The following is a 15,343-nucleotide window of genomic DNA, read 5'->3' as shown; positions in this document are numbered from 1 at the left end:
CATGAACACTTAGAGAAATCTGTAGTTGATAGAGGTGGTTGGAACCGGATAAAACATGTTAAGGGTGGTTTCATTCAAAACACACAAGGAAGTCAGAAAGCACCATCTACAGCAACAGAAGAAAGTTGGGGAGGAAAAAGTTTCCTGGAGAGCCAGATTAATAACTGTTCTAAAGAGGGTTGTATACTTATGAGAAAATCCAATGAAAGTAGCTTTGCCCAGAAGCAAAAAGAGAACACTAACTTCTTGGGTTGTTTAAAAGCATCCATAAATCCCACTTTAATGTTCTCTGAAAGTCCTGAGAAAATCTGTCTGGACAGAGATCTTGTAACTAAAGAAAAGTCCTTAGCAATGATACAGCCTAGCTTAAAAATGACTCCTGAAAAAAAGAAAAACTTACATGAGGCTCAGGAAACATAATATTATCCCGAGGTTCTGAAACTGGAATCTGGAGGGATGTAAACTGCAGTTAGCAGAGGCAGTACCTAGGGAATTGGTGCAACTAAACTGGAGGTTTGAGAAGTTTGGTCACTCTGTATCTGCACAAGCCCTTGAAACCCTGCAATGTAAACCCCTACATAAGAAACTGAATAATAAAGAAATAAAACTAGATGAGACTATTTGTACATCCAAATTAATCAAGGAGTTAAGATTGCATTTCAAGGAAATTCGCCTTAGAATCTGAAGGTGACCCAGTATAGTGGTTTCCCACCTAGAAAGAAAAATTACATGAAGTTACGGGTGAGAAGAAAGGTGTAAACCTTAACTTTTAAGTTAGGCATCCTTCAGTCTCGAAAGACTATGGTAACATGCTCGGTATGGAGGACTTGGAACAGCGCCTAGTGTGGCTGAGTGAAGGAGTCTGAGACCAACGGATATAAACCTGAGTACCAGCGATCGTGGAATCAACTGACAGAGGTGGAGATGACAGGTCCAGTATACAGCGCATCTGACAAGGATCACCTTCTACACAGAGATGTTCAACATCGGGCAGAGCCAAGCAGACGACAAATCATTGTCCGGTGACGGTACTCTACGAGAAACTGCAGGTGAGAAACCGGCATCCATCTATTAATGAACGGGAGTGCATGCACATTGATTAGTCATTGCAAAGATGGTTGAGGACACTGCTATGGCTGCAAACTATCAGAGCAAATAATAATAAATTGATGAGGTGGGCAGTGCTGTTGCAGGATTTTGACTTTGAAATCAAAAGTGTCAAAGGGACTCAAAATGTAGTGGCTGATACCTTGTCAAGAAGACAGAAGATTGAAGAAAGAAAAAGAAAGGACAATATTAAAATGTACTTTTAACGGTATGAAAACTGTTCAAATTAAATGTTATAAAAGTGTATCAAAATGATTAAAAATGTAAGCACACATAAATAAATAGTAAGTAAAGTAAAGTTGGGGATGTGGTGGCGCTGCGGGTTAAACCGCAGAAGCCTGAGCTTCAGGGTCAGAAGACCAGCAGTCAAAAGATCGAATCCATGCGACGGAGTGAGCGCCCATTGCTTGTCCCAGCTCCCGCCAACCTAGCGGTTTGAAAGCATGCAAATGTAAGTAGATAAATAGGGACCACCTCAGTGGGAAGGTAGCAGCATTCCGTGTCTAAGTCGCACTGGCCATGTGACCACGGAAGATTGTCTTCGGACAAAACGCTGGCTCTATGCGCTGGCTCTATGGCTTGGAAATGGGGATGAGCACCGCCCCCTAGAGTCGAACACGACTGGACAAAAATTGTCAAGGAGAACTTTTACCTTTTAAAGTAAAGTTGGTTTGTATATATGATGAAAAAATGTTATAAGATGATAAATTTAATTAAATATAAAGAATATTAATATGATGTAAAATGTATCATAGAATAAGTATATATTACACATGGTTAAATGGAAAGTGTTTTTTTAATATTAGTAAGCAATTGCATTTGTTGTTCATAAGGGTAACCTACTATAAGTGTTACCCCATGACACAAACTTTGCAAGGGGGAAGGTATGTGACGGACAGTTCATACGTCACTCCTGTCCATCAGGTTAGAGTTCTGGTGTGGGAGCCTATGACACGACAGGAGGGGCGGAACCAACAGAACTAGGAGAGAGAGAAAAAAAGACAGTTTGGGACAGTTAGGGCAGTTGGAGAGTTAGAGAGAAGAAGAGACAGACAGAGGGATTGAAAGCAGTAAGACAGAGAGATAGGTTAGGACTAGGCAAGGACTTGGAAAGTTGGTGTATTTGAGAACTGAAGGAATTAAAAATAATAAGAAACAAATTAAACTGTTTGAATATTTTAAAACCGTGATTAAAGTGAATCTATATAAGTAAACATATCTAAAGTCCAAAACACGTGTAATGAATGAATAATACAAGATCATCCATGGTTTTCCTTATGTGATTTACCTATTAACCTATAAATAAACATTGTTATATTTGACAGCATTGCTCCTTTATTCATATTTGGTACAGCGAGGAGAATATCCTCTGGTGGCAGCATAAAAAGGAAGAAAAGAAAAAGTTGTGCCCAAAGTTGAACCTGGGTGTTAGGGAAAATAAACAGGGGAGCTGGGGTTGTGCGACAATGTCAGAAACATAAAACCAATTAAAGGCTTTAGAGGGTAAGAGAAAAAGGTAGACATCACTGAAAAAAGGTAGGAAAGAAGAACTGGTTACGGAAGAACTGACATAAAGAACTCAAGCCTCATTGCTAAATCGTTGAAAGGATGCACACATTCATTCCCCCTCCTCCAATAGTATATCTTACAAAATGTATCAATATATTTTATCTCTGGTAAACTGAACTATCACATTTCAAAGTTTGATAGCATTTATTTGAGAGGATACTCAAAAGCAAAATGATTAATGTAACTATGTATCATAACTAAAATCAACCTCTTACCCAAGAAAGGTGTAAGTTTCAAGCAGCGTCAGGATCTCAACAGTGAACCATCTGAGATGAAATCCAGGGTGGGTTGGTTTAGCCTAGTAGTTAAGTCAATCTATTGTGAATCTTCAGTCTTAGATCAAAACGAAGACCTGATCTCATTGGAACTGCAAACTAGAAGCTGGGAACCTAATGGAAATGGGTACAGGCAAGCTGAATAGAACATAAAGCTGGAAGCAGAAGAACAGCAATACCTATTTGCTATCTGGGAAATCTTTCAGTAAATATTGGAAGTTTCACCATGAACCAAGGAAACTCCTTATTGACATGTTTCTCTGAACCCATTCTGTGTTTCTGAGGTGCTAGAAACTCAAGGCTAATGGGTTATATAACAATTTTTTAAAGGATCCAATTGATTACAAAAATGTGAATACCTCCATAGAGAATCCTGGAAGGTTTGAACCATTTAACATTAAAAAGGCACCATGCTGTGGAAAAACCAGCATGATGATTGCAAAGGAGGCTCTTTCTTCATTAACCTTGTAGAGATCTTTGAAGGAGTCAACAGATGTGGAAACAAAGACAATCCCTACCACACTGCAGGCATATTCTTGAATGTTCAAAATGTAGTTATTTCAAAAAGTTACTTCCCTCTGCTGGAAGAAATTCTTCCACTTGAAAAAAAGAAGTCTATGAGAATCCAACTCATAATTCCCCACCAATTAAGTAGGAATAATTTCTTTTTGGCTAAGACAGGAAGTTGGAAAGCATTTTCACAATACAGGGAAATAAAAAGTGAAGCCTTCTATGGATCTACAGTGCAAAATAATAGTTTTGTCAACTAGAGTTTTCTAAGGATAAGATATTCAGAAGTAGTCTAGCAGTCTTCTCTTTTTTGGCTATGCTCTAAAACCATGGAGATTACTCAAGGCCACACAGATGGTAGGACACATAATATTATAATTTTGCAGATGATTTTAGTTAGTATCTCTCTCAGGAGACACAGTGAGGATTTGAACTCCCAACTCCTCGCTCTGCAGCTAGGTGCTCCAACCTAATGAGTCTTCTCTGTTTTATAGTGCAAGATAACTGGACTTGGACTTGAAACTAGTCACAAAATTTGTCAGTATCCTCCGATTTTCAAAATGTGCTGCAGAGTGAACCCCAATTATCTTACAGAATCCTATCAGACAACATATTTGGATTTCAGTCTCAGACACAGTTCAGTGTGGAAAAGCACTGATTATCATTATGGGCACTTTTAGCTCCCATTCCACTGTCATTCCAAGCAAAACGTTTATTCCATCCACATGGGTGAATAAGAAACACACAGAGGTCATCACTTCAGTCCTCAAGTTCTAATGGTCTCATCCCCACTAAAATTTTATAAGCACCACAAAATATAGTTTTCCTACACTGCAGTTAGTGTGGTCCCTGAAATAAGAGTTCCGTATTTTACACACACATCACCTATCTCACATTTTCTACAGTACATATATATAGTGAGCCAGGTTTGGAGGCTATTTTTCACTCCCCCATCTTCCAACATAAGAAATCCTGAACTTTTTAAAAAGAAAGCTAGAAATTGGGGGAAAAATCATTCCCCAGGAAATTGATTAGTCTTATCACTGTGGCAATTAAAGTACGCATGAAAGCATATTTTAGAATTATCAGCAAAATTTTAAAAAACTGTAGTTGATCATGTAACTCGGTTATTTTCTCTTGGCCATAAAATGGCAGCATTATATATTTTCAATTAGCAAGGACAAAAAAATAAACAAAAAGTGAATACTGCGCTTAGTAAGATTCATTACAAGTCTCTAGAAGGAAAGGTTGTCCTGACTGTGAACAAGCTGAGGAAACGCATTTGAACATTTAGGCCATATGCTACATTTTAGATTCTAGAGATGCTATATGGTCAAACCCAGACCAACTTGAAACTCAGAAAGTAAGTCTGAGAGACTCAAAAATTAGTTTGCAAGTACTACTACAGTGCAATTCCACAGCTCTGGGAGGGCCTGGTGATCTCTAGCCATTAGGAAGGAAAAGGTTATTGCACCCATACCACAGACTCATTGAACCAATTCAGTTAAGAAAGTTAGATTGATGGGCACCGCAATAGACTCTTTGGATTCTATGTCCCAACAGGAAGCATGTAGAACAATAAAATGTAGGCTATTGGACATACAAACACAGGAACTGCAGAATGCTGAGAATAAGACCTATCTGCCAATGAGCCTGTGGATTCCCATCAAAGTTGGTCAACCAGCACTGTATCTTTACCTGCTAAAATGTCCCCAGAAACTCAGGCCCTTTACCCTTGCTAGATGCAACACCATTCCATCAGCAGGGCTGTATGGGAGATTGAATGAGATTCCATACAGAGAGAGGTGCTGCACCTGTGAGCCAATTGGGGTGGTCACTCTCTCACATGATTTTGTATTGTCCATTCTATATGGATCTTTGCAGAAAATACTTAGACCTGCTTTTGTTAAAAAAGAGGGGTTTGTTCAGTTTGTGACACACTAAGGTATATTTTGTCAACAAGTGAATTACAGTGGAGAACATGGTGGCATTTTTGAACCAGACTGAAACATGAATTTGCAGTTAATTAACAGTTTCTTGTTATCATGTATATGTGATTTCCTTTGGTGTATGCCAATAAAGCCTCTGACTGAATGGTCCCAGCTGTGCACAGTGGGTTATACTTGCCTCCAGAAGCACAGGCAGGTCTGGCTCCAATGTGCTTATTTTTGTATTTTCGGATCTATGACCGTATAATAATAAACTAGAACTAGATAAAAGCCCTTCTTCCCAGAGAAGCCCCAACCATATCACAAAGATTTGTAGCTGCATTGACAGCTACAGACACAATTGTTGACAAATTGATATTTCTCCACTGTACCACAATAGCCCACTGATTGGCAAATGGACTAGTTAATGTACTGTTAAATGTATGAAAGGAAAAAGAATGAAGGTTGGTTTTCAACACTACAGCTGAACAATATGGAGAATTAACAGCATGGAAACTATTGATATATAAAGGCAAGAAAACTTGTAACTGCACAAAACTGAGAGGCTAATTTATGGGTTTTCACTCACATTAAGTTATGCACCAAGTTGTGCAACTGGTGCATGACTAGAAATGTGAGTGACTATTTGTCAATCAATGGCAATTTGCCAGTGCCATTTACGCAATTAGAGTTATGCCAGCATAAATGCCCAACAGCATTCTGGCCATTTGTGTTGATATACAGGAGCTATTTTGATCTAAAACGCTGCTGTAGTTAACAAAACATTTGAACACATTTAAAAATATGGCAAGTCCATAGCCATTCTACACACTTTCATTTATTGTCTGGACAATTTAATTACAAATAATTCAAACACAACAAGATTATGAAAAAACATTTACAGTATTTCCCTCAGAAATGATCTAAACTAGAAAGTTAAACATGAAGGCATACATTATAACTAAAATATACAACTGCCTGGTCTAAGAAAGAGGTTTTTTTTAAAATTTCAGATAGTAAAACACATCGTAGAGAAAAGATTTTGACTTGCCTTCCCTACATCAAAACTTTCCTAGCAAACTGTGCTCGTTCACAGCAGATAATGTACAAAGGTTTTTCCTAACACTGAGGGCACTTCCCCCCCATTGGTTTGAAATAAAAAAATCAATTTAAAATGTAAATGAAGTGATGAAATCTTGGAAGTAGCTTTCGTTGCTGAATTATTAGCCTACTAGAAAAGGTCTGTTTCCTCAGAGTGGGGGAAAAAACCCTAAATTCAACAGTACTTGGATTTACATGCAGTTTGTGGGTATAAGCATGGGAAAAAATACACAAAATAAGCATAAGTTATAAAGAACCATAACGTTTTATTACCATTAAGACTAAACTGGTATTGAAAAGATTTTATATAACAAGACAAGAAAAGCAATAGCAAATTTAACTATCAACTAGATTATGCATAGCGAGTAACTGTTCTAGTACTCAGGGAAGAGCATGACCTTTTTTGTTTTAAATATATAACCATACAAAGCACAAACATACGAAAAGTATCAGTGCACTGGACATGGGAGAGCACTCCCTCAGTCATTTTGTTCCCTTAGCTCTGTTTCCCCCAATCTGAATTACATTAAAATAAAGACCCAGTTTTTTTTCTACTGTGCAGTAAGAAAAAAAATATTCACAACAAACATGACAATATATCAAACAATATTTCTACACAGGTTACCTTGATACCTCTTGCCACTTAAGTATCATAAGAAAACATTTTAAGACATATACAAACAAAACTAGCAAAGTGTTACAACTTAGAATAAGTTAACAAAAAATAACTTTATATATATATATATATATTTATATTATATATACACATACACACACAACAAAATGACACAATAATATGCTTCTTCCCATAGTTTAAGTAAACAAATAAGTAGACTAGCCAAACTAGCAATATTTGATTTTGGCATATGCGTCACATCAGCAATTAAATAAATACGTGTTTCAAGCAACATAAAGAGTGTTTCAAATGTGCCAACACAGCCCAATTTATAACAGTATGGGCTAGAAAGTGAATCTGAAAATTCTTAACAAATTTAAAGCAAATGTACTTTCCCCCTCTAAACACATTACATTTAACTATGATACTAAGATATGTAAATAATTTTGTAGCACCTACTGCTTGAACAAAGGAAGTTTTTGATAAAAATTAATTTTCCCCCAAAACTTTTGTTCTGCTGATATCCCATACTGATGACGTAAAGAAAAACCATCCTGCAACTCATCTCCTTGCTTTTGGGTTTTGACTGTGGGTAACTGTGTGCCTGGGAAGAACACTCTCCTTTCCTGTATTTAATATTTTTATTACATGCTATGAAAAGATACGAAGATCATCTGTTTGTAGCCCATCCTTCAAAAAACAATCTACTTAATCCAGTTTAAAACACACATCTTGATCTCTAAAAAGTTACCAGTGCAGTATGAACATGACAAAGTTGTCAATTTCCCCTAAATTAGCCAGTCAAAATATTTTTTCTCAAATCCAGATTCTCTTGTAAAAATTCTTTATATTTTATAAAAATAGATTTTTCTTGAAACCCATTTTCAGCAAAGAGACCACCTCTTTGGCAACATTGTTAATGTTATTTAAACGGTTATGTCATCAGGTATCCCCCCTTCTACCCTATCCCTAACAGAAGACTGTTTAGTTCACATGATATAAAAGAAAAAAGGAAAAATAAAAAAAGTTGCAAAGCTATGTTTTTTTATTTTGCATTTTTTATTATTCCTCTTTAATTTATGCTGGGGGTTTACCAATCTGGTTGGATAAAACACTTTGGGAAAAAAAAGGCAAAATCTGCTATCCCATTAGTTTGTAAAAATGCTTTTAGGTTTTTCTTTTTGTTTGTTTTTTCAAATGAGTGAATGGTCATCTTAAAAAGACCCACCTTCAAGGAAGGTAGTAAAACTAGCTGGCCGGGTAAAAATCCCTGCACATTGTTATCTATGTATATTATATTCAACAACGACAGCTATGAAAGAACATTCAATGCATCAAAGGTTTTTTCTAAGCATTATAAAATCTTTTCCTGTTCACAGGATATCCAATGTTGTAATACTTAGGCAACACTGGCTTATAAAAGTCCATGGTTGAGTATAAGCCTTAAAGAGTTTTTGTGTTCGTATATATATTTATATATATATATATATTTATAATATTAATTAATAAGGATATGAAATTCAGGATTTATGGGTTTTGTTGGTTTTAAAGGAAACTTGCAATACTCTGTCTCCTAAGCGGTATCCATTAAGGCTGGCAATCGCCATGGCAGCTTCATCGTAATTGGTCATGGTAACAAAGCCAAATCCTTTGCACTTGTTGGTATTGAAATCGCGAATCACCTTGACATTATTGACTGCTCCAAAGGGCCCAAAGAGCTGCCAGAGCACACTTTCATCTGAGTCAGGTGACAGGTTGTAGACAAAGATGCACCATCCAGTCCCTGTGTGGCCAGGAATATTCATTCCCACAAGACTTGTCATCCCATCAATAGTGATTGGAGAAAACCTATTAGATTAACAAAGAAAGGAGGAGAGAAAAGAAGGACTAAACTGGAGATTAATTTTCAAACAATACACTGCATGAAACCAACACTGAAATCAAATTCCACAGTGCCTCACCATAAAAAAAACCTGTTAAACTCAACAGTGAAGAATGCATGAGAAACTGCAGCAGCCACTATCAAAAACGCCTTTAAGAGAACAGCTCATTCATTGAATATAACCAATTTGGACTGGGTATGTGAAGGCACTCCCCTTGGAGACTGAAGCAAACTATGTTTCATCTCATTCAAGGAATCCTTCTTAATACAGTAATATAGTAATGCTTTGTCTGAGTCATTCTACAGCAACCAGTTCTTTTCTGCTGATAGCTTATATATGATACTAGATAGAATTGTCACACTATTTATTCCTCACTATATGATATGGGGGAAATACTTATTGTGAAAAAAAGGACTAAATACTGTATTCCTCTGTGTGAAATGGCACACTGAAACGTGTGTGTGCTGTTTGTACATAAGGACATATTGCTTACATGTAACTATGTAGCTTAGAACACTGAGTTCTGGCTCGAGTTCCACCATTCTCATGTGCACACTCTCCTGGTCTCCCTTCACCAAAGTAGAAGGGCAATTCTTACCCACCAAAACAGTGGGCCATCTAGAGAGGAGGGGAGTGTGTTGTACGAGTGATGCAGATGACCACTTGAAAAAACGCAGTTACAGGTAAACCATCTGTCCTTCTTCTTCATGTTCTCTGTGGACTCACACACACAGAGGATTAGCAGACTTACCTGTAGAGGAGGGCAAATGTTTCTGTTGGACAGATGTCAAAGCAGCTTTGCCAAAATTGGGAGTCCAGAGGTGTTCTTGTATCAATTCTACAGTGATTGATGAATGTGGAACACTGTGACTTTGCTACCTACTTGACAGACATCAGTGTCCCTGACTAATACCATTACAGTGAATCACGTGAAAAACAAAACAAAACAAATAAATAAATAAAAAGAAAACAAAAATGTTGTGGTACCACAAGGAAGTGGATTTGTCCATGAATGCTCACATTAAAATACAGCAGCACTTAAGCCCTTAAGCTACTGCAACTTTTTTGTCTTCTTTACAGTGGACCCTCGACTTACGTAATTAATCCATATTGGAACGGTGGCTGCAGGTCGAAAAGTCTGTAGGTCGAGTCTCCATTGACCTACAATGCATTGAAAACCGATTAATCCCGTAACCGTCCATTTTTGTTCCGTTTTTTTTTTCCTGGTCTGTAGGTTGATTCTCCGGCTGCAAGTTAAACCTAAATTTTGTGGCCAGAGAAGTCTGTAACTCAAAAATTCTGTAAGTGGAGCCGTCTGTAAGTCGAGGGTCCACTGCAGTTTTCTTTTGTTTTTGACCTGACATTCTACTGAAGTGAGCTGTTTGGAAGCTGTCTCTTTACCAAGTCATAACAAAGTGCCATGGCTGAAGAGCTCCATTTGGAGAGTCTCTGAGGTGAAGACCTGACATCCTTTTGTGTTACATCCATAACGGACAAACAAGAGTTGTGAGCATCTGAAGGAACTGAGACAAAATGGAGTCTCTCAAATGCATGAGGAGGAGAAGGAAAGAAACAAGGGCAGAGTTTCTCTAGCCTGGGAAAAACAAGCCCCTCTGAGTAGTTAGCATGCAAACATACAAGCAAACAAGTTAGTCTGTGATGAAGGCCCTTCCTCCCATATCTTGAAATTTACATCAAGATTGCTAACTAGCCAACAACCACTGGGGGTGTCTGGACTCTTTTGAATACTAGATCTGAGACCTGTTCTTGAAGCTTTCGTGTTTCTAATTCTACGGCAGATACCATCTTGGTAGAGTATCTTGGTAGAGAGACAATTTGTTTGGATGCATTGTTCAGTGGAGGGGCATGCCCATGGTGGCAAGGCTTGTGTAGTGATGGTTGGGGTGGTTGATGTTGATATTAGTATTTGTGCCGTTAGAAGCAAAATGGTGAGTACTGAAACCAGTACTCAATTGCTTTGTGTCACCTGGGCAAGGCTGGAGGGATGGTACATTTGAAATAGACACAGTTGAGCTTGATGCAGCTGGCTGGATTTGAGTTGAACAAGGAGGCACAAGACATGAGTACACTGTGGTTGAAGGTGGCTGTGAGAGACCAGTTAGCAACGTTGTTATTGAGGATGTTATGGAACGGACTTAGTGTCTGGAGGAGGTCCAGTTACAGTAATCAAAGTATGTGGTGGGTGGTACCGAGGCAAAGGAGATCATGATCTGCTTAATTTATGGGTCCCAATCTTGGCAGGATCATGATTGCTACCATGGGTCCTCACAATGGACCTATGGTAGCAATCTACTGGAGACCTTTGGACCCAATCATATGATGGAGACTGGTACATAGTGTGGAGAGATGATTATCCTCCCTGGTTTATTTCTTTCATCTGTAGGGCACCTTTCTCCCTTTGAGGGGGCTCATGTCAGATCACAATTTTAAAACAAGTCACATTAAAATCACAGTAAATTATAAGATTAAAAAAAGTAAACTTGCAATAATAAGTAAAACTCAATCAATTAATTAAATAATAATAATTAAAAGCATTTCAAAACTTTAAAACCACATTTAGAAGAACAAAACCCCAGCATCCAGCGACTCAACTGTAGTTATTAAAAGCCTGCCTGAAGATGTAGGTCTGTAACCGTCAGGGAAGGAATAGAAAGGAGTGGGTGTGAGTGTCCATAATGTAAAGGGTAGGAGGTGTAAAAAGATGTTGAATGGTTTCTGGACCAGGATTGGGATCTGTATCATGATTCTTGAATCCACTGGCTGTAACAGAACCAAGATGATCAGGCTAGCCACAAATGGTAGTGACTTATGGATCTCTCCTTCTGATAGCGAGAGCTGTTACCTGGTAGATCTGTCTTGTCCCGGCATCAGCAATGAATCATTTTCTTGCTACAAAGAGGGGATCATTATGTCTTTGTTCCAGGTGAAGGTCTCAGTGAGCAGCTGAGATATTGGAAGTTGTGTTGGCAAAGACAACCATGTTGGGGAAGATGAGCGTTTTGGATCATCCTTACACTTCCTTCCTTTTTTCTTCTGGAGTTTGGATACTAAATCCTCTGAAAGTCTCTTAGACTTTGCAGTAGATGTCATGGATCTAGCATGATCTGCTTGGTTTTGAATTTGATGCAGTTGAGAAAGACTGTACAGATGTCGTCAGTGTGAAGAAGTGCCTATGGAATTATAGAATAATGGAGCTGGAAGGGGCATATAAAGCTATTGACTTCACCCCCTTGCTCAGTGCAGGAATACAAATCAAAGCAGATCTGACATAAGGTTGTCCAATGTCTTCTTGAATGCCTCCAGTGTTGGAGCATTCCCCACTTGCTGAGGCAAAGGTTTGTTCCATTGTTGTACTCCTCTGATGTTAAGAGGATTTTCCTAATATTGAGCCTATTATTATACATTCTCCATTCTGGGGCGGCAGAGAACAGATCCTGCCCCTCCTCTGTATGACTGCCTTTCAAATATCCGAAAAGTGCTATCACATCTCCCCTCAGTCTTCTTTTCTCAAGGCCAAACATGCCCAGGTCTTTTAGTCTTTCCTCATAGGGCTTCGTTTCCAGTCCCTTCTCTCTGTTATCTGCACTTTATTTTTTTACAACCCTGCTGGGATGAGGCAAGGCACTGCTTGCAAGCCTGGATATTATGGGTCTCACCAAGGCAGAAGAAGCACTCAGTGTGTCTGGCCGATAAAGGTATCTTGGATCGGCACTTGAAACACTTCTTGAATAGATGGCTGGGGGTCATGGGCTGATGAAGGCAGAGGCCTTACTGAGAAAAATGATGACAATGATGACTAACTCATTCTCCTCCCCTTTTCAGAGAAGAACAAATGGTGACAACAGAAAATGACACAAGTACAAGGGGAAAACAACACGAATGAGGTAGGTGAGGTTTCTAAACGTGCTCTGTCAGCATAGTAAACAAAAAGGAACTGAGGGAAATGGAGAGAGATTATTACAGCATGTGCACTGAAGAGGGGCAGAGCTCTCAGTAAAATGTAGCTTCTAAGTTAGGAAGTTTCTGGAATATGCTGTGCAAGTGCTGGAACATGTGTGCGAATCCACAGAGACCACAAAGAAGTAAAATTACAGTGAGTGTAATAAAATAGTTCTCAATTCATTCACTTAAGGTTAAGATTTTGCCAGGTATTTTATTTGCAGGAATGCTTTCAAGAAAGAGATGATAACATTTCAAAAAGTTTTACTGACCTTGGACGGCATGCAACACCATCAGATGATGCAACAGCTACACAGAATATTCTGTTTGCAAGTTCTTTATATTCAACACTATACAGTGGGGTCTCTATTTAAGAATTTCCCTACTTAAGAACAATCCAATTTAAGAACAGCTCCATTTGCTAAATTTTGCTTCTACTTGAGAACAGAAATCCAAGATAAGAACAGGAAAAAAAACCTTTCCTGCTTTTTTAACCTTAGGTCATCTTAGGTTAAAAAAAATTCTCCCCCTAGTGGTAGAGTATGTATTAACCAGCTTTGCATTAGTTCCTATGGGAATTAATGCTTCAATGTACGAACGCACCTCTACATAACAAAAAAACAGCCAGAACGGATTAATTGGTTTTCAGTCCATTCCTATGGGAAATTTTGCTTCAACTTAAGAACGTTTCAACTTAAGAACACCCTTCCAAAATGGATTAAGTTCTTAAGTAGAGGTTCCACTGTAGTTTCTATGGATGGAAAAGAGCAGATACGGATTAAATGGTTTTCAATGCATTCCTATGGGAAATGCAGATTCAACATAAGAACTTTTCAACTTGAGAACCACCTTCCAATGCGGATTAAGTTCTTAAGTAGAGACCCGACTGTAAAACTAATACTGGAGATTACAGATGACCTCTACTTCAGAAAGATACTATATCTGATAAGATGGCATCAAATGATATAAGTAAACCCAGCTTCTACTTTAAGCTGCCATACAGTGGTTGCCTTACTAACATAGCTCATGGACTGAGCAAAGTAGGCAATTTTATTCCAAAACTGGAGGCAAAAGGAACTCTCCTGTTCTGGATGAAAGGTGTCTATGAATACATGGTACTGCCAAGTACTAGCACAGCTAATCTGGACAATCCATCTCCAGAAGCAGAGAGATATAAGAGTTCTGTATTTTATATTACTACAATGCCATGGGCTCCATGGGCTATTCTGCAATTAGTGAATGGTTCATGGAAGAAAATCAAATATGTAAAAAAAAAAAAACTTTATTGAATGGCAACATCGATATTCTGAATCTAGAGGAGAACATCTTCAAGAAAAACCATGCCACATAAATCTCAGAAAATATAATTGAACTACTAAAATGCTTCTTCTGTCAAAGCACGGATTTTAAAAAGCTGAGAAAGACAATGGTATTCATACTGCCTATATCTGTGTGTCAGGGAACATGGCTGCTCCATTTTATTGTAAACCCTTCCTTGTTGTTGCCCTTACAAACAAACACGAGGAACTGAAACAATTTTCTTCTTGCCTCTTGTTTATTTTAACAAAACTGTGCAATCTGCAAATTCTGTGAACTTTTCAGAATGAGGAAAACTGCTGATTTAAGCATGTGAAACACTAGGTAAGTTGCTGGCATCTTTCTTAACAATCAGATTTTCTATGCTGCGTTTCTGTGTGCTTTGCTTCCCATAGATGCTAAGAGACATTTTACACAGATTGCAGAGACATGAGTAAGAGGAAGAGTTCCTTGTTTTGTTCTTGCCTGGACATTGAAATAGCCTAAATTAGCAAGACTGAGAATTTAGCAAGTTTTCTTTTCATCCCTGGTTTCTATTGTTTCAGAGGATAAACCTAACACCGGTTACTTTATAAGAAATATCTCGAGTGTGTTCTGTGCACTTACTATAGACATGAAACAAAATACAAAACATGGTATAAGAAGCTTTGTCAACACTTCAGAGATGTGGCTACAGCTGTGTACATACTATATAGTGCAGCATAATGAGAAGGCCGACACTCATTAGATAACATTTCTTAACAGTGCAGATATAAAATAGTTTTATATTTTCTTTAATATCTATGTTAATAAATGCAGGTTGTTCACAAGGAAGTCATATTCATGTAACATTTTAGGCCATCTTAAGAATACTTTCAATTATCCAGTAATCAAGCTATGAAAACAAAATTAGAACAAGCAAATCTTAAAAGTAAAAACAAACAACAAGCTCCAAATTATTGGGAACACCTTTTAAACCTGTAACAAAGAAAACTCCCATCTGATTAAGGTGCACACAGTTACAGTGGTTCAAGAAAGGCAAGCAGAGAGGAAAAGCTATGGGCTCTCTTATTTTTAAAAAAGCCAATACTGAATTTT

The 15,343-nt window shown here is 38.0% G+C and overlaps 1 protein-coding gene across 9 annotated transcripts in view; it reads right to left on the bottom strand.

Moving 5' to 3' along the window:
- Nucleotides 1-6,207: 6,207 nt before the first annotated feature.
- The window catches only part of ELAVL4 (ELAV like RNA binding protein 4), a 133,042-nt gene continuing 123,906 nt past the window's right edge, over nt 6,208-15,343 (bottom strand). For all 9 annotated transcript variants that reach the window (XM_020788096.3, XM_020788098.3, XM_078392862.1 and 6 more), the window contains one exon: nt 6,208-8,954. In XM_020788096.3, the coding sequence (XP_020643755.2) occupies nt 8,627-8,954 (328 nt within the window). In that variant the 3' untranslated portion in view covers nt 6,208-8,626. The remainder of the gene's footprint in view (nt 8,955-15,343) is intronic.

The sequence above is a fragment of the Pogona vitticeps genome, chromosome 4 (assembly GCF_051106095.1).
Source record: "Pogona vitticeps strain Pit_001003342236 chromosome 4, PviZW2.1, whole genome shotgun sequence".
NCBI lineage: Eukaryota > Metazoa > Chordata > Lepidosauria > Squamata > Agamidae > Pogona > Pogona vitticeps.
The sequence above is the reverse complement of the archived record's forward strand: the minus strand, read 5'-3'. Positions and strand labels throughout refer to the sequence as shown.